The following is a 17,944-nucleotide window of genomic DNA, read 5'->3' on the forward strand; positions in this document are numbered from 1 at the left end:
GCCCCTCCCCGCTCTAATGGCGGCGGCCGCGGCGCAGGCGCGGTAGGAGCGCGGGGCGCTGGCGGGGTGGCTGTGGGTGAGTGGCGAAGGGGGTCCCGCCGAGCTCGGCTGCTCCCTCGGGGCTCAACGAGGGGGCTCCGGCTTCGTTTCGGGGCTTGTACTGCTCCTCTGGGGGCTCTTGGTGCTGGTCCCGGGGGGTTGGGTTTAGCCAGGGAGTTTTTTCGACGCTTTACTGTGTCGCCGTCCCGGGCTAAAGCTGCCCGCTGGGGAGCGGGGTGGGCTGGGGGGCTTCAGCGGGAGCCTCCCCCGTGTGGGCTGGGGGGGTTTGGGCTTGTGCTTGGACGGGGGACTTCAGGTTGAGCCGTCCCGATGGGAACTGGGGGGGGGGTTGGGGTTGTTTTTGGCTGGGGTGCTTCAGGGGAGGTCACCCCTGTGGGGACGTGTTTTTTTTCTTTTTTTCTTTTTTTTCCGGATTTTCTCCCCAAAACTATGTTCGTAGCAGCTGATTGCAGTGCAGACCTTTATGCTGTGGTTTTTACCTGAAGGTACAAGTTGCGTTCAGGCTGTTATATATAGTGTGTGTCTTCTTTTTCCGTCTGCTTGCTGCCTGTAGTCACTTGTCTCGGGGTTGCGTTTTGGCTTTGCAGGTGCTGCAGCCATAGGTAGGGCTCTGTGCCTTCAGCAGCTTTTGGCTTGGGAAGTTTAATTTCTGTAAAAGTTCGTCATTAAACCTTCCTTGGGTGTATGTGCTTCCTTTCATCGGAGGATGACGGGGCCGTACGTGCTTCCTTTCATGCTTCTGCCCTTCACAGCACAGCTCAGAAGTGGCGTCGGGTCATTTTTCTTGCCTTGCAGTTCCTGGATGTATCAGGTCGAAAATAGTGAACTCAGAAATATCTGCCAAGACGAGTAGGTCAGCACATGCGTAGGGGAGAGCTGCTGGCTTCAAAGAGCTGGTAGGCAGAGGTCACGCTTTGGGAGGGGGCCTGTCCCCTCCGCAGCCCCTCAGGGGGACAGGGCTTGGTGGCTGGAGGAGCTGAGCTACACCAGGGAAGGCCAGGCAGCAGATACGGTGTGCTGGGGTGCTGGCAGCTTCAATCTCCCTCTTTATTTCACTTAATTTCCACAGCTGGAAGTTCAGCTCAGTTTCGTCACAGACGCAGAGCACGAACCGAAACTCCCAAGGTTTCAAGCGGCATCCAGGCACGTCTGCCCGGCGCTGTTTGTGCTCGGCTTGCTGAGCTGAACTGCTCGTGCTATGGCATTCGTCTGATCGCTATCTCCTAATGGCTCCTGGGTCATAAACACCAATATGCTGCATAGACTCGTTTCTTTACCGTGGTGTTTTAGCGCAGACACTCCTTCTGAATATAATTGCGGTTGTACTTTAGAAGGAGCGGTGACTTTCACAGTTGACCGGTTCTGAATAGTGCTCGTGCGTGTTGGAGGCCAGCCTGATGGAGCAAAAGAATTAATTTGGAAAGCTGTTTCATTGTGGCTGTCTCTTAACAGCTCTGGTGACAAGTCACAGAGAAATCAACAAACGCAGATGGCTAGAGGTGGCTCTTGCTGCTTCGGGGAATAGACTGCTGCATAGTGAAACATAGGAAGGTGCACGTTAAAAAAAGTATTTTTTGCCTTAAACCTGTGTTCACAAGTATGTTAAAACTTGATCTGAGAGAAGTTTAGAGAAAATACTTCTAAGAACTTTTAAATTCGTTTTACTTGTTACTGAAAGCTCATTTTTTCCGAGCGCAGGTGCGAAGTTCCAAGTGCAGTGATCAGATACGCTTACAAGGTCATAATGCACCGGCACAGGCTTGCCTGAGTATACTTTTCTGGCAGAATACTTGTTTAAAAAAACAAAACCAAGCCTGTACCACATCTTGTGTGACATGTCTAAGGTACGCTAAGCATAGTGTTTTGATTTAATGCCTAGCAGAGCCAGTTGAATTGAAGGCTGCCTAAACTTTAAAACCTGTTGTAGTCATAGAGACTAAATCTTCGTGGTTATGTTTTTTTTGAAGGCTCATATACATTTCTACAGAAAGCGTAGAAACAAGGGTTTAACTTTCGAGATGAAAGACTACTGATAGCAGCACTCTGAGGAACATGAACTAGTACTGAACTGAACGCTTATGCTTCTTTTTTTAGCATTACAGTGAACGCTGTTTCCCCTTTTACGTCATCCATTAAATTAGATAGCAGGACCATTTTAAAACTTAAAGTTTTAGTCTTGCTGTGCTTATCTTTTTTTTTTTTTTTTTTTCAGTAGTGCATTGGCTGTCCCTGCTTAGTTTGAGGCTAATATCCATGTACGCTATGTTAACTTAGTCCCAAATCTGCCAGAGCAGACTATCATCTTTGTAACCTTTGCCCGAGTATTCAGGAATAACTCCTTAAATAGCTGCAATTCTAAAATTTCTGTTCTTCAGTGGGCTTGTCTAATTAATTTTAGGGTGTTATTTGGGTGTCTAGCTTTTTGTTACTTTCTGTAACTTTTTTTTTTTTTTGGAGAGCTCAGAAGTGAGCATAACAAGATAGGTATGACATTCTTCCTTTCTTTTGAGTCAGCAAACCAATCCTGTAGTATGTTTAGTACACGTAAACACAGGATTTTCTTCTCATCTACAATTCAGCTGGAAAATAATATTTCACAGTATGCAGTTTCTTGAATGCTGCACCAGTAAGTTGAGGCGTAGTAGGGAGAGAGAAAGTGAACCTGACAAATCCTGCTCTTTTGGGTGATGCACAGCAGTGAAGTGAAGGTCATTGGAATGCCTGCAGTGGCGGTGCAGTTTGTCTGCAGCTGTCTCGCAGTGTTGCCAGAAATCAGGGGATTTTAAATCCTGTCTGTCAGAGCAGGAATGTGATCTTTTTCCTCACCTAGCATGAACATGTATTTGCAATTCCCGTGATTGTTGCGGAATTTATTTTGTACTTTATGAGAAAGTAATCTTCCTTTTGAACGCCTGAAAGTGATGCTTGGTTCATTGTGATCAAACTGGAAACTGGGGGAAACAAAGAACCATCTGGAGACTTGGGGGCTGGGGTGGGGAGGTTCTGCTTTCTGGTAAATTTACTTTCAACACAGGCAGAACTAGAAAGTGTATTACAGTTGCAGAAATAGGCAAGAATGCTAGGCATTTTGTCTATTTTTTTTTTTAATGATCTTCTTTTTGTATGTAGGAGAAGTGCCACAATGAAAGACATGGACAATATCAAAACTGTGAAGGAAGAATGGTAGGTGCTAGTGTCCAATCTTTCCCCCTTCCATACCCCTCAGTTTTCCTTTTCCTTTCCTTCCCTATTACTGTTTGTGTGTCCTGTCATGACTTTTTAAACTTTTTGTTAAAATTTTGGAATGTATTTTTTTTCCCCTATATCCAGCTGCTCCATATACACTAAAGTTTCAAGAGGACAGATTTTTTTTGCTTAAAGACTTCTCACGTACCTGGAGTATTTCCTTGATGCAAGAAACTGCATAAATATTTTACTTAAAATAGAAAGGCAGGCTTACAGATTGCTAACTCACTGTGTGCTTCTACGTTTAATATGGAGGTGTTTGGCTTTCCATTTATATTTCTGAGGTAAAGCATCGTTAATACGTAGGTTAATGCTCCAAGTTTCTTTTGTTCTGTTAGAAGACTAAAATGGGTACAGCATGCTTTCTGAATCACTTTCTTAATGTCACTGAGTTTTTCTTTTACTGAAGTATGCTAATCCTTAGGGATTCTTAATGTTGCATAGATGCACTGCAAACAGTAATTCCTTTTTATGCAAATGTGCCTGGTTACCATTCAAGTAAGCGTTGCTCTTCTTAAATTTAGTGTAGAGTTTTACATAAAACTGGATGTTTTTTAAAAGCTAGATTTTTTTCCTGAATCGCTTAAAATAGATTTTCCTGAATCTCTAATAGAAGTAACTCCTGCGATGTTTTCCAAAACCTGCATAATCCTCTTAACTCTGCAGAGAACCTAAACTGCAAGATAATCGTTCGTTCAGGTTGCATATATCTGCATTTTTTGGTGAAAATCTTAACAGAGAAACAGCTGTCGCATATACAATGGCCTATAAAAAGATGTGGTTGATGCTTTTTTTTTTTTTTTTTTTAATACTCTGGCAGTCTCTGAGGTGTAGAAATCTTCTGTTGTATTTCTCCAGTGTGCTCAAGAGGGGTTGAGTCACTTAACTCTCCAGTTTCTTTAATGTACTTTCAAGGACAATAACAGTGGGTCTGTGGTGCTGGGGTTGGACAGGTTCAAGTTGGGGCAGAGCACTAAATGCTAGGGCAGTTTTGCTTTATGTGTTTTTTAAAACTTAGGGGAAAGGAAGTCACTGAAGCCTGTATTATAGAAAAGCTCTGAGGAAGATCTTTTGTTGGTTTGTGGTGGTCTGAATTAGAGGTACAGGTTTTTGAACTTGCATTCCTTGCTCTTATACCAAGTTTAGAAGCTTCTGCATAGATGAGTTCACCTTCTTCTACTGTCATTTAGTTTGTGTTTCTGAAGTACAGGTAAAAGCAGTTTAAGGTTTGTAAGCTGTAAAATGTCCCAATACAAAGCTGACCTGATTGTTTGTAACAACAAAGTAAGTTGGGTACAGGGGAGTATGCCTTTTGGTACTGAACTTCCAGGGTAACTGCTTGTCGACTTATGTGAACATCATCTTATGTGAGTATCATTTTCATGTATGCCTTTGTTCTGCAGGATGTGTAAGTCAAGAACTGATGATCAGATTTTGAATGGTACAGAACAAAACCGAGACTATTTTGTAGATAACCTTTTTGAAGAAGCTCAGAAGATTGGTGCAATATGTATGTCCCCGACTACAGTCAAGAACCAGGTAGGTGTTGAATTGAAAATACTCATGTCTAGCATAATAGCACTCCAGGAATACTCAGGTAAATGAATGCAGGAGGTTCAGCGGTCTCATCCAGGATACCTGTAGATAAATCCCCACAATCACAGAATGGCTGAGGTTGGAAGAGACCTTAGAAGGTCATCTAGTCCAACCCCCCTATTGAGCAGGATCACCTAGAGCACGTTGCATAGGATGGCATCCAGGTGGGTTTTGAGTATCTCCAGAGGAGGAGACTCCACAACTCTCCGGGCAACCTGTTCCAGTGCTCTGTCACCCTCACAGTAAAGAAATGTCAGTTTATATTCAGCCGAAATCTCTTGTACTACAGTTTGTTCCCACTGCCTCTCATCCTGTTGCTGGGCACAACTGTAAAGAGACCGATTCCATCCTCTTGACACCCTCCCCTCAGATATTTCTACACATTGATGAGGTCTCCCCTCCGTCTTCTCTTTTCCAGCCTAAACAGGCACAGCTCTCAGCCTGTCCTTGTATGACAGGAACTCCAGGTCTCTAACCATCTTCATAGACCTCCTCTGAACTCTCACCAGTAGCTCCGTGTCCCTCCTGTACTGGGGAGCCCAGTCAGACAGCAGTTGGACCAATCTCCTATCTCTGATTCAACCAGGGCTATGCTTCTGTGCTTTTAATACTTACAAAAAACACTAAAACCATTTTGTTCTAGGACTTGTACTGGCAAAGGCTAATGCACTTTATCAGTCGAGAGAGAGCTGGTTATTTATTAGGTGCAAGGAGTGACAACTATTTTATGGGAAGCTTTTAAAGACTTACAGCGTTCTTCTGAAGAGACATAGCCCAGACTTTTTTTCCTTGCTCTCTTTTGTATAGTTCTGGTGATAGTGGGATATTTAGTATGGACTTTTATGTCAGTGGTTCTGTCCTTTTCTTATTTTCCTGTTGTTCCCGAGTGATTGGGAAGGGGCCGGAGAAAAACCCGTGAAGAATAAAAATGTCAGGGAGAAATTTGGAGCGGGTGTTACTAGAAACTACATTCATAGATCTCTGACTAAGTCAGAAAAGGAGTGTGGGGGCAATGCTTTAACCTGCGGTTCTGAAAATGTTCTTGTACTTGTGTCAATGTCTAAATGAGAAGTTGATGTGTTATAATGAGTCGCTGATAAACTTGCTTACTGGTTCATTGCGGAAGGACCTTCTCACAATGAAAACCCCTTCCATATGCATTAGTGCCATGAGACACAAGACTTTTTTTAAAGAGATCAGATGTTGCTGAGTGTAATGTACCTTTCTGACAGATTACCAAAAATGAAAGAATTTTATTCAGTAGCTTGCATGTAGTGTGTATTTATGTAGCAATCGTGCTCTGACACGTCAAACTGCAGAAAGGCAGGGGGAAACAAAAAAATGTCAGGTACCACCAAGCCAAGTACAAACTAATTTCTGGCTGAGGTGAATTCTGCATTTGTATTTGTTTCATATAACTCACATAGCCAAGTATCTGTCAAGATAACATTATTTCAGGAATCTGACCTGGATGACTAAATGCTTCTTTAAATGACATAATGTGTATAAAAGAAAAATTCAATTCAAGATGTAGCCATATTAAAGTTGAAGCGACTTCTGAGGACAGTTTGAAGGCCACAAATTCAAGGAGTGGATGTTCTCTGCTACAGTTATTTAATAACTGGGAATATATTTTCTTCACTCCCCTAACACCAAGTTCTTGAATGTACCCAGGACTAAACAAATGCTTCTGATCCTTGTTGCTGCATTTTCTGTGCAAAAGGCTTCTGCATGCACTCTCTCAATGCCCTGCCAACAGAAAGTCCTTCTGAATGAACAGAACAAGGCTGTACCCGAACAGATCCCTGCTGCACTATTCTGGTGGTGGGTGTTTCAACACCAGGCACATGTGATCTCAAGTTAGAGCTCTTGAAGAGTTGCAGCTGCCTGGGATCTTCCAGCTCTTTTTTTTTTTTTTTTTTTTTTTTTTAATACACTGTTGAATAGGGGTGTTCTTGACCTAAGAATGCATAATGATTGGGGGGGGAGGTTTATTTCTAACCCTGACTGACAGAAGATACTTAGAAATGTCGCTTACCCCTTGCAGTCACTCTGGCTGTTGGCATGGGGCCAAAACAGATTACAGGGAGCCTTCCCTCCGTATTTTTAGTCCATGACCTGGATAGTTTAAAATCAGGATACTGATGGTATGTCGAGCTGGTTTCACTTACTTCAGTGTTAAAGTGAGAATTGCTTTTACTCCCCAGGTTGATGTAATCATTAAACTTTGGAAAAACGGGTTTACGGTAAACGATGGTGAACTTAGGAGCTACGCTGATGTTGCAAGCCAACAGTTCTTGGACTCCGTTAAAAAGGGGTGAGTGAGTTTTGTGTTCTTAATCGGCCCGAGTTAATGTGCTTTGGTTAGCAGCTTGCTCATACTCCACATTTTTGGCATTGCTGCACTGCAGTAGCCCTGTAGGAGTACAGCTGGCTGTCTGTCCCATTTCCTGGGCTGATGGTTTCTAACATCCACAGGTCTAATATAGCTTTCAGTCGCAGTAGTCGTACAGTTGCTGATAAAATAGATAAAAGTAAATGTTGGTAGGAAGCACAGCAGGTGCAGAATGAAATAAAGAGTAAGTCATTGTGCCCCGTAATAGCTACTGCTCAAATAGTGCTTTGACTAACAAATTCAGCGTGTAGAAGTGGCTGAGCATTTCTGGTTTTATGGTCTTTGTTTTCCTTTTATTGATGAAAAGCCTTTTTGGTGGGCACAGTTACTGCATGTAGCACCGAAAAGCTTTGATCAGCCTTAAATTGCAGTCATCTTTTCCCGGTACGAATTTGCTGTTTCAGTCACTTGTGTGTATAGAATGATCTCACTTTTATCCCACTACTGAAATTGAGCATGCTATCATGATTTCTGCCAGCGTTTGATGCAGTATTGCATTAAAATAGCATACTGAACGTAGGAACCAGTATGATTTCAGGCTTTAATTTGTAGTCCACTTCTTCATGCTGTACGAATGCAGAGAAGAAAATAATAATATAGAGGATACAATTTAATAACTCCTTTTCACGAATGTGAAACAAGTTACTGTATTTTCGGTCATTTCTGAACTTTACTTGCCTATCAAAAATATTTATTTTACTCTTCACTGTTTCTTCATGGATGTCACTTGTATTGGTTGCAGTGCCAATTAACTGCATAGTTTAAAGCCTTTTACTTATTCGTGTGCATGAATCAAAAGTTTGCCACCTCCCTTTCTCAGTTTGCTTGTAGAGATGCTAAGTAATTACAAGATGGCTCCTGCATAATTGTTGGTGGTAGGGTAGCACTCGGTACAGCCTGTGTGCCAGCTGAGCACCGCCGCCAAGAAACGTGGTGTCTGCCTCAGAGCTCCTAGACAAAGGAGTTGTGTTGTGTTCTGCTCGATGCAAATAAAGCATTGTCAAGGTGATGGTATCGCACTGAGGAGCGTGACTGTTAGGGATCTAACTTTTAAAAGCTGGGTTTCTCATTCATCTGTAATTAAACATGTTTCTAACCTCAGTCTTTATTTTTAAAAGCTGATTGTGTTTTTTTTCTTTTGTTTTTTACTATGGGTATAAAAAAAAAAATTGAACCTACTACAGCAATATGTGGTAACACTAAACCTTCTACATGTCATGTGCTTTGGAGTGGCAACTGCTGAGTAAACATGAACATCATTCAGTGACTTGGCATGATTTCTCTTCTTACTGTTCAATTTCTAATTAATTTGCAGTTCAGGAACTTGGAGTTGTTTACATGTCATGCACTTAGCATAACTCATAGTAAATTATTTTAAAAAATCACAATCCTTATAACAATAAACACAGAAACCAGTATTAATGATTAATGTGTTTTACATCCTGAAAACAGTTCAGTAATTCTTTGACATCTTTTTTCTTAAGGGAACTGCCTTTTGAACTACGAAAAGTTTTTGAGAAGGAGGAGGTTGATGTGAAGGTGGAAGATAAAAAAGATGAGGTGTATTTGTCATCAAAAAAGCCAGTGTTTCATCCCTTCTCTGGACACGGTTACAGATTAGGAAGGTAAGTAGTCTGATGTGGTCTGTGGTTGAGCTGAGGGGAACTATGCTTATGTAGATACCATATAATTCAGGTTGGAAGTGACCTCTGTAGTTCCCTAAGCCAGGCTCCTGCTCCAAACAGGGTCAGGTTTGGGGACAGATGAGGTTCCTCAGGGCTTTGTCCAGCTGGGTCTTGAAATCCTGTAAGGGTGGAGGTGGTGCAGTCTGTTCCAGTGCTGGGCTGTCCTCACCGGGGATGTTTTTCCTTATTCCCAGTCTGAACTCATCTTGTTTCAATTTGTGTCCACCATGAAGAGCCTGTATAGGGGATTATCAGCTTCCATAATCTACTGGCTGGGTTCCTGTTAGCACAGGATTTTGGTGTCTGTCTTTGCCTCCTCAAATAACCGTTTCCAGCTGAAAGGCTGTCACTCTTCTATCCTGTGAGTTAAAAGGAAAGTTGCACCGTTAAAGCTGTACGTACAGTAATTTGTGTGAGAAGAGGGGAATGCAAGTGTTCAAAGGGAGCTGGAGAAGCAAGATGATTTTGCATTCTTTTCAAGTTCTTTCAAACTTCTTTCAAGTTCTTCAAAGCATTTAACTTTGAATTTATTGCAGTTATTCCAACATATTACATTGATTATCTTTTTTTATTCTGTGCTTTTCTTGGGGGTGGAGAGGGTCAACCTCTAATAACAACAGAACTGGACTTGATTTATAAGTGTATAGCAATGTATTTCTGGCAAAATGTTGTGGAGGAGTAAGCCAGGAGTTTACCTGTGTCAATCCCTGTGACTTCTGCTTTCTTGTGCCCCATCATCCGTTTCATACAGCCCTGTCACAGAAGACTTAGGGGCATATAAAAGCAAGCTTCAGCCTAGCAAGGAGAGCATAGTGACCAGGAGCCTACAGAAAACCTTCAGAGGTGGGACTGCTTAGTTACCTGCCCACTGGGGTTACCAGATGGTGCTGAAGCCTTAAGTGATCAGCTTTGTTTTTGTGGAAGGGGCTTGGTGTTGAGGGAAAGCATGACCCCAGTACAAAGGGACGAGGCAGGGGAGAAGGTGATAATGTGCAGAGTAAGAGACTGATACAGCAAAGGGTGAGAGGTTCCGGGCTGCCTTAGAGAAGCGAGCATCTTTTATCGGTTTCTCCTGTTGTGGTAGCACAGCCTATTCATCTGCAACATGCTTGGGTAGGCACAGTCAATAGAGAAAAAACTCCCTTGAGAAATGCCTGAGATGCTGCAAGTCTTCCTTCTGGTTGCACTGAAATCCTGACCAAACAAAGGTTGAGAACTTAATTGTTTCATCTATAAGCAGGCGTGTAGGTAGCTAAAGCCTAAAGACCCTCGGTGTGCTGGGTTTCTGCTGCTCACCAGGACTAACTGGCAGGTTGCTTGTCGTGCTCTGTCATGCCTACAGCAAGTAATGATCTGGCTTCCCAGCGGGCAAGTTAGGCTCTGGAAACATGCTATTCTGTGGATTTCAGCTGACTGGTTTTGTACACGGAGACATCCTACAACTTGCTCAGCAATTTTCTTCTTTATGAACTGGATAAAATGCCTTATTTTATTTTTATTTTTTCCTCCTCCCTTCTGTTTTCGGTCTATTCAGTGCTACGGTATGAGAGCCTTTTCTTTCAAGGCTATTAAATATTTTGCTGATGTTGGGAACGCGAGCCATAAGTGCTCCATAAACTGCTGCTCGCTGCCTGATGTTAATAAATGTCCATTACATGCAAGTGGTGCTCCTTCAGCAGAAGAGCTTTGTGGGGAAATAGTAATGGTGTCTGAGACCTATAGCAGGTTTGGAGCTATAGAACTCCCTTCCCACAGCTGCATTTGTGTGCTTAATCAGAAATGAGAGAGACAAATGGCTGAGTGGCTTACTTACCTTGTGACCTGCTTATCAATTAAACATTTTGTAACAGTCTCTATAGATTTCCTGCCATTGTTCCCAGATGGGTGAATTATGAGTGAATCTTGGAGTCCCAATAGGAATTGTTCTGCTGACCAGCTCATTTAAATTTGTTTGAGGGGGGGAAAAATAGATGGACTAGAACTGATTTTTTTAATTCTATTTTAAATGTAGCTCAGATGAGTTTCATCTTCTCCATTTATGTTGTATGGGGGGAAAAAATGAGACTTAAGGTTTTCCATGAAAAAAGTTAGGACTCTACATAGGTGATGGGTATGTTCAGCTTTCTATAGCCCTGCTCAGCTGCATTTAGTAGTTTGACAGAACCAGGATTTGCAACCACACTCTTCTGTTAACAATGCATTCTAAAGACTGCCTTAGAAGCATGCTAGTCAAGCTGACTGAAATCTTTTCCAGCAAAATAGAGTTGCTCTATAACCTCATTAAGTTAAAATATTGTTCATTGAGCTTCATAACTGTTAGTCTGGGTAAGCACAATACTTAAATCTTAGGCTCTTGCTTTTTGGAAACTTGATTGGAGACTAATGTCTCTTTGATTCTTGGTTTACAAGATTATTAACGGAAGATGTAAAAGGAATAGGCTTTTAAAAGGGATGATGTTTGCTTTGATGCTGCGTTTATGATGTTTCAGATAATAACAAGAGACTGAGGTTTTTGATTTGTGCCTTTTAGTCAAAAGTTCCCACCACTAGATGGCTTTGTGTCAGTTCCACAAGAGAAAAGTTTAGAAATACTTTTTTTTTTTTTTAAAAAAAAAGTAGATCTAACTTTCTCTTGCAGATTATATTATTATATTAATTTAATATGTTGGTTCCGATTTCACATATACTTGCTATTAAAAGAATCATCTCCAGTGCCTACCACAAACTCCTGAGGCGTGACCGTGAGGAAGGAGCTGGTTTGAGAATGACACCAAAACGTGTATGCATGTGAGACAGCTGTCTGAACTACAACTGGAGCTGATGGAGCTAAAAAGCAGCTCAGCCCAAGCTAACCAGACACCTGGCAGCCTCCAGCTTCTGCCTGTACTGGAGACATGTACCTCACACATGACTGCTCACGCTTCATTGTCAGAATCTGGAGCTGAAACACACTGAGATCAAGTAGCTGGGGAGAGCTAATCGTTGCTGGACTTAAGTATGTCTTGGCCTTTTTTTAACCTCCAGTCCAAAGATTGTTTAACGTTACCTTGCTGGTGCTCAAGCTCTTTTCCAGCTCTGGAGGGCAGCTAGGGTTTACTGTGTATTGAGGTCAAGCATGACCAGAAGCTGGATGTGAGATAAATAAATCAGCAGGTGGTTAATCTGAAGTAACCTGGACCTGGAGAGTGCATCTTGGGATCTGGGGGTTCCTTGTTCTTGCACCCCAGCTCGTTTCCGTGTTGTGCTTCCAGTTGCAGTGAAGACCTCTTACAGTTTGGGAATGAGTTGCCTTGACTCATTCTTCTTGCAGAGTTCCTGTGGAAGAAATAAAAAGTGCCTGTGGTGGCTGATAGCCTGGAAGTTCGGGCACTTAGCTGAACAGTGGGTAGTAAAAGTTCTTGACATACTTCAGGTTGAGAAGGATTTGAGCCCAAGACTCAAACTTTAATGACTTGAATGTATCAAGTCATTAATCATCTTTGTTTTTTTTTTTTTTTTTAATGAAAAATTAGCTGTTTTTTCTGCTTTATGATTAAGCTAACACACATGAGAACATAAGGATGGGGTTTGTCTGCGAAGCAGATGCGGCGTTGTTACGAGCTGTTATTCTGTGGCCATTGGTTACTGACTTCTCCCTCCAGAAACAATAACTGATTATTTTCTGTGCAAAGACAGCTTTTTCTGAAATCATCATGAAACGTTCATGCAGTCAGTGACCACGGCTGAGCTCAGAAGAGATGGTAACTCCTTAAATCACTGCTCTTGTTGTGCAAGCGGCCATCTGGTTATACTTACATGTGCTGAGGATGTGCCTGTTGGATCAGGCCTCACTGATGACTTAACCAGTACATGCTGAGCAACCTTAGCCCTGACAGAAGCACTGAGCTCTAGATACTTCAGAACCACAGCTTTTGCCAATAATTTTTTTTCCAAAAACCATGCACTTGGACTGAGGTCCCTGTCTTCTGTCAAGCCACTTCATGGATCTTTGCCCTTACTATATAGTCAGCTGTTTAAAGTGTTTTAGAAACCAAAATCCAAATGTTGCATGCATCAGCCTGTGTTTCTACATCAAGTCAATTCCTCTGACGTATAAGTAATGCCTCTAAGCTGAAATAGATGACGCTGGGGTCTAAATCAAGGCTAACAGCGTTGAGTTAAATTGAATTACTGTAATCACATTACACTGAAAATTAACGTTGAGTATGTAGATTTGATACTTAAGCTCCTTGCAGCTTCACCTGTGTGATTAGAGTGCAAAAAATGCATGACGAATCTTCAGTTTCACATCTCTTGTGTATTCGTTAATGCTTTAAGTTCCTTACTGTATTGTAAAATGTTTACCATGAACAAACTGGAATGCTTCAGCATGATGAAGTCTGTAGCATGAAGAGAAAGTATTGGTGCTTTTTTTCTAAGCTGACATGCCAGAAATCCTGTAGTTTTTATTTATTTTTAAGTCAGCAGTGCAACCCTGACACAAGGCAGAAAGCTCCTGAAGCAGAGGTCTGGATGGTGGTTCAAACTTCTGGGTGTATGCACAAGGCATAACCTCCTGTGGCTTTTCTTTCCAGTGCTACTCCAAGGATAGTCTCTAAAGTAAGAGAGGATCATCAAGCAGCTGGTGACAAGAGACCCCTTCCTGTAGTACCCTTAAATGACCTGGAGCCTATCACCAACATCCAGATCTGGTTAGCTGATGGGGAAAGGGTCATTCAGAAATTCAACGTTTCACACAGGTAAGACTTCTTCTAGCACTGTCAGATGTACTTGGATCTGAATTATTTGTCCTGTGACTTTAAATAGAATTTCTCTAAGTAATCTACCTCCTCAATTCGCTTAACAATGGATTGTTGTTTGGCTGTGTCTAGAATACATCCTTTCAATTTTTTTGAGCAATTGAACATTTTTTTGGTGAACAAGAGGAGTGTGAGAAATGAACTGATGTTACCAGTCAGCATATAACTGAGTAGAAACGGAAATCTGCTGAAGAAACAGTAGGAGTTCTTTGTAGTTCAGTGGATGTGAAGGTGTGTGTATTGTTCATTGCTGGAGGAAACAGTTAAGTGGACTTCAGCAGCTTTTAAGATGACAAATCTCTTACAAAATGACTACATCTGGAGCAAATCACTGAGTTTAAAAAAAAAAAATTCTGGTTGTTGAGTGCAGACAGATGTTGAGTTTCAGAAAATCCACTTGCTTTTTTTCCAGCGTGCAAAAGGAACTGGAGGATGTGATTTTGAGCTGAGCCAGAGGAACCTCCAGGGAGAGCCAGAGTTAAGCAGGGGAAGTTATTCACCTGCATGTCTGTCCTGTCAGCATGGACAGACCAGAATGCATCCAATGTGATTAATTCCTAATTATTACAATTTCCAGCTCCCAGAGAGGCTTATAAATGGGGATAAAGTCAGAAGGTGTCAGCACAGCGTATGTATGCAGGAACTTTCAGAAAGCAGGATTAATGGCTTAACATTAAATTGCAAACTACTGTCTTTAGAGACCTTCCTTGTATTTGTAATTTGCTGCGCAGTCGCATCATATGGAAAGGATATGTTGCCTGGGCTGCTCTGTGTAGCAATTTAAAGTGATCACAGGCTTTAACACAACCCAGGCTGCTGTCGAGATAAACTGTGTATGTCTTCACAGCTGGTCAGAAGAAAAGCTCAGCAGTTGAAGGCTAATGATTCTTAATGTTTTTTCTTCTTAACTTGTACTAATTTATTACTGGTAGTGGCCTGAAGTATGAACTGAATCGTTGTGATGTGCTGCTGAAGGGTCAATTGCTGTTTTAACTATAAAACCTTTATTTGAGGGCTGGCTTTTAATAGCTTTGTTATCCAAGGTTTAATGGGTTTAAGTATATTTAGGGATGTTTTGTCTTCATGGTAAATGTTGGTATGAACATCTGCTAAGTACTGTCATGGGGAAAAAAATCTGAGCAGAACAGCCTTGCTGATGTGATCTTTTTAGATTTTAATAAATATTCAATCATATATCCATCTTGTGATAAGGGGATATATCCTTTTACCACAACGTGGATATAACGCTTCTGTTCACAGGTGTCTGCCTGTAAATCTCCAACCAAAACTTAAAACTCTGTCTTAACTGAAGCTTGTACGTACAGGAGTTAGTTACTATCTCTGTTGTAGTCAGTGACAGCGTGGTATTTGGGCATCTGTGCTGCTGAACGGCTAGAATGGCTGTTCCCTAAGCACACGAGCACTTTCCTAGACAATATCCAGGCTTGGTTCAGAAGTTAGCCCTGATATCAGATGATTCCCAGTAGGCAGTAAACCCCATGGGCTAGACTGGACATAGGGGAGGAGAATGAGTTTAAGGATTTGCCAGGAGATGGAGTCTGCTAGTTGGGCTTGGGATCAGAGAGTGGATGTTGTGTTTAGTTTACAGGTACAGACGTATCCTGTTATCTTCATTTACTAATTAAATTGGTCACTCCTGATTCTTGCTTGTTGCTACAAAACATATGTCTTGATCACTTGAAAGGTTCTTCACCCCTTAACAGGCAGCTTGAATTCACTTCTGTTCCTACTTCGGTACAAGACTATATTTAGATCTAATTAACCAGTTGTCCAGACAACTTCTGCAAGTCCCTTTTCTATTATTATTATTATGGGTCTGCTACATGTGCCATGCACGCGAGGCGTCCTTGTTCTAGCTCTTGGCTATGGAAACCTCAGGTAAGAGCTCCACCAGCTGGTTAAGAAAAGGCAGGTTTGTTTGTGGAAGTACCATCTGTGAGCTGTAGCGAAGCATTTGAGTGCCTAGAATAAGATTCTTCTTCCCTTGTGACTGCTCTCAGAACATGTAAACCTTGGTCCTTGCCTCTCAAGTGGACCAGGCACTTCAGGATACCCCGTGTCTCTTCCTCCATTTCTGTGCCATCAGCTTGTTACGTCAAGTGGGTGTCTTGTTCTGTTCCTGAGGTGACTCTGTATGTGCTGTGTATATGTCTTGTATTGGGACTGGAGAGCTCTAACGCTGATTTTTTTTTTTTTTTTTTTTATTCTCAGAATAAGCCACGTCAGAGACTTCATAACAAAGTATCGAGGATCAGAAGGAAGGGTTCCCTTCACACTGACTACTTCGCTGCCATTTCGAGAGCTGCGAGATGAGACGCTCACACTACAGGAAGCAAAGCTGCAAAATTCTGTTGTTGTGCAGAGACTTCGGAAAACAACTGAACCGTTCAGGCTCCTGAAAGCACCTGACAATGACTGTAAAACTGCTGCTACGTCTAATGGACAGCTCAAGAACGAGCAAAAAAGCACTATCAAAAGCACAAGATCAAATTAGCTTATAACTGGCCAAAAACTTTGCACAGGCATAACTAGACAAAACCAAAAATGTAGTCAGCAATATCTGGATGCACTATCATCCTTCCATAGCGTGCTCTTAGAGAGCAGAATGCGTGCTGTGCTATAATCTGCTGTAACAGAAGTATTTTCAACTAAGTTTGGTCGAAGCCTGGCTATATAATGTAGCAGAGGTAACTACAACAGGGATTGTCCTTAGAATTTCTCTAGGTAGAAAGCTTTGCTCGCCTGTTCTTTAATGACTATGCTTAGGTGGAACGGTACTCTGAAACTTAATTACTACTGATAGCACCTTTTAAGGAAAAACATTATTTTTGCACTTCGAACTAAAGAGAAACTGAACTGAGTGATTTTAATTGTGTAAACTGCTCCAGTTCTTTTTAGTAACATTTAGGCAACAGATGCTGCAGGGAAGCTCACTTTTGAACTCCTATGGAATTTGAAAATCTTTCAATATAGGTACCTTTAGTATTTTATCACAAGATCTACGGTGTGAATGTTCTATCAAGTCTTCACATGGTGGGTGCAGGTGTAAGAAGATAGAAATGAGGTAGTCTGGTGCATATTGCATATGAAGTGCCTCAAAGTAAGCTCTGAAGGAATCATCACAGGATCACTGAACTGTTATTAATGGTTGAAGTGGTTTCTGCCTCTGTTCTCCTACGGGTTCGGATTTCTTACAGATCATGTAAACTACCTAGCTCACTAGGATAGAGATCCACCTTTAGCCTTGTCACAGAGAAACTTCATTTTTTCTGGAGTTTATCATACAGCTTTAGTGGCTTAGAAGGACACAGTTGTCTTTGTACTACATATCTGCCTCTGTCCTGAATTGGCCTTCTGATTGAGGCATTAACTGCACATGGCCAAATTTCAGATATTTAGAACCCTTATTTGAAAACTGAGTTTTTTTTTTCTCCTATCCCTCCACCCACTTTCCATCCAAACTTTATATTTTGTCCCTAGTGTATTTTTCACAGAAAAACAATTCTATGTTTTTCTAAAGGGGAAATCAACATAAGGACTAAATATTTGCTACTGTGTGTTAAGTAGCACATGGGTTTGTGAGTGGAACTAGAGCCTTTAGGTGAAGACTTAGCCTGGGGCCTTCAATAAGTGCTGACTGGTTTGTATTGTCTACACAAATGGATGATTGACACTGCTGTAATTCTTTTGCATGGTTAAATGAAAGATAAGTTTGGATTTTACCATTTTTGTTTTAAATAGAAAATTATTTAATTGGAGTGACTTGAGTTCTTTCTAAAAGTCCTGTTACTTCACACTAAGGATGCACTTGTTTCACTCATGGGGACGTAAAACTTTGTTTCAGCATCTCATCTAGTACAAAATCACAGAATGGCTGAGGTGGGAGGGACCTCTGGGTCCATCTGGCCCAGCCCCTGCTCCAGCAGGGACACTCTGAGCAGGGTGCCCAGGCCGATGTCCAGGTGGCTTTTGAAGATCTCCAGGGAGGAGACTCCGCAACCTCTCTCTCTAGGCAACCTGTGCCAGTGCTCTGGCACTCACAGTACATTTGAGGACAGTTAATGAAATGAAAGTCAACTGCACAAATATGTATTCAGTGTATTCAAAAAGCAAATCTCTGAAAACTATGCAGTTCTTAACTG

The 17,944-nt window shown here is 41.8% G+C and overlaps 1 protein-coding gene across 3 annotated transcripts; it reads left to right on the forward strand.

Moving 5' to 3' along the window:
• UBXN2A (UBX domain protein 2A) lies at positions 1–17,560 on the forward strand. 3 transcript variants are annotated; one of them, XM_084512905.1, is made up of 8 exons: positions 1–76; positions 1,759–1,904; positions 3,190–3,243; positions 4,710–4,845; positions 7,110–7,219; positions 8,782–8,922; positions 13,557–13,721; positions 16,014–17,560. In XM_084512905.1, the coding sequence occupies exons 3-8, from the start codon at positions 3,203–3,205 to the stop codon at positions 16,294–16,296; spliced, it is 876 nt and encodes a 291-aa protein (XP_084369031.1). In that variant the 5' UTR covers positions 1–76; positions 1,759–1,904; positions 3,190–3,202; the 3' UTR covers positions 16,297–17,560. The 3 variants fall into 3 exon arrangements, with proteins under 3 accessions (XP_084369031.1, XP_084369032.1, XP_084369030.1); XM_084512906.1 differs by lacking the exon at positions 1,759–1,904; XM_084512904.1 differs by lacking the exon at positions 1–76 and having other exon boundaries at positions 1,166–1,904.
• Positions 17,561–17,944: the final 384 nt, after the last annotated feature.

This window comes from Aythya ferina, assembly GCF_964211825.1.
Source record: "Aythya ferina genome assembly, chromosome: 3".
NCBI classification, from domain to species: Eukaryota; Metazoa; Chordata; class Aves; order Anseriformes; family Anatidae; genus Aythya; species Aythya ferina.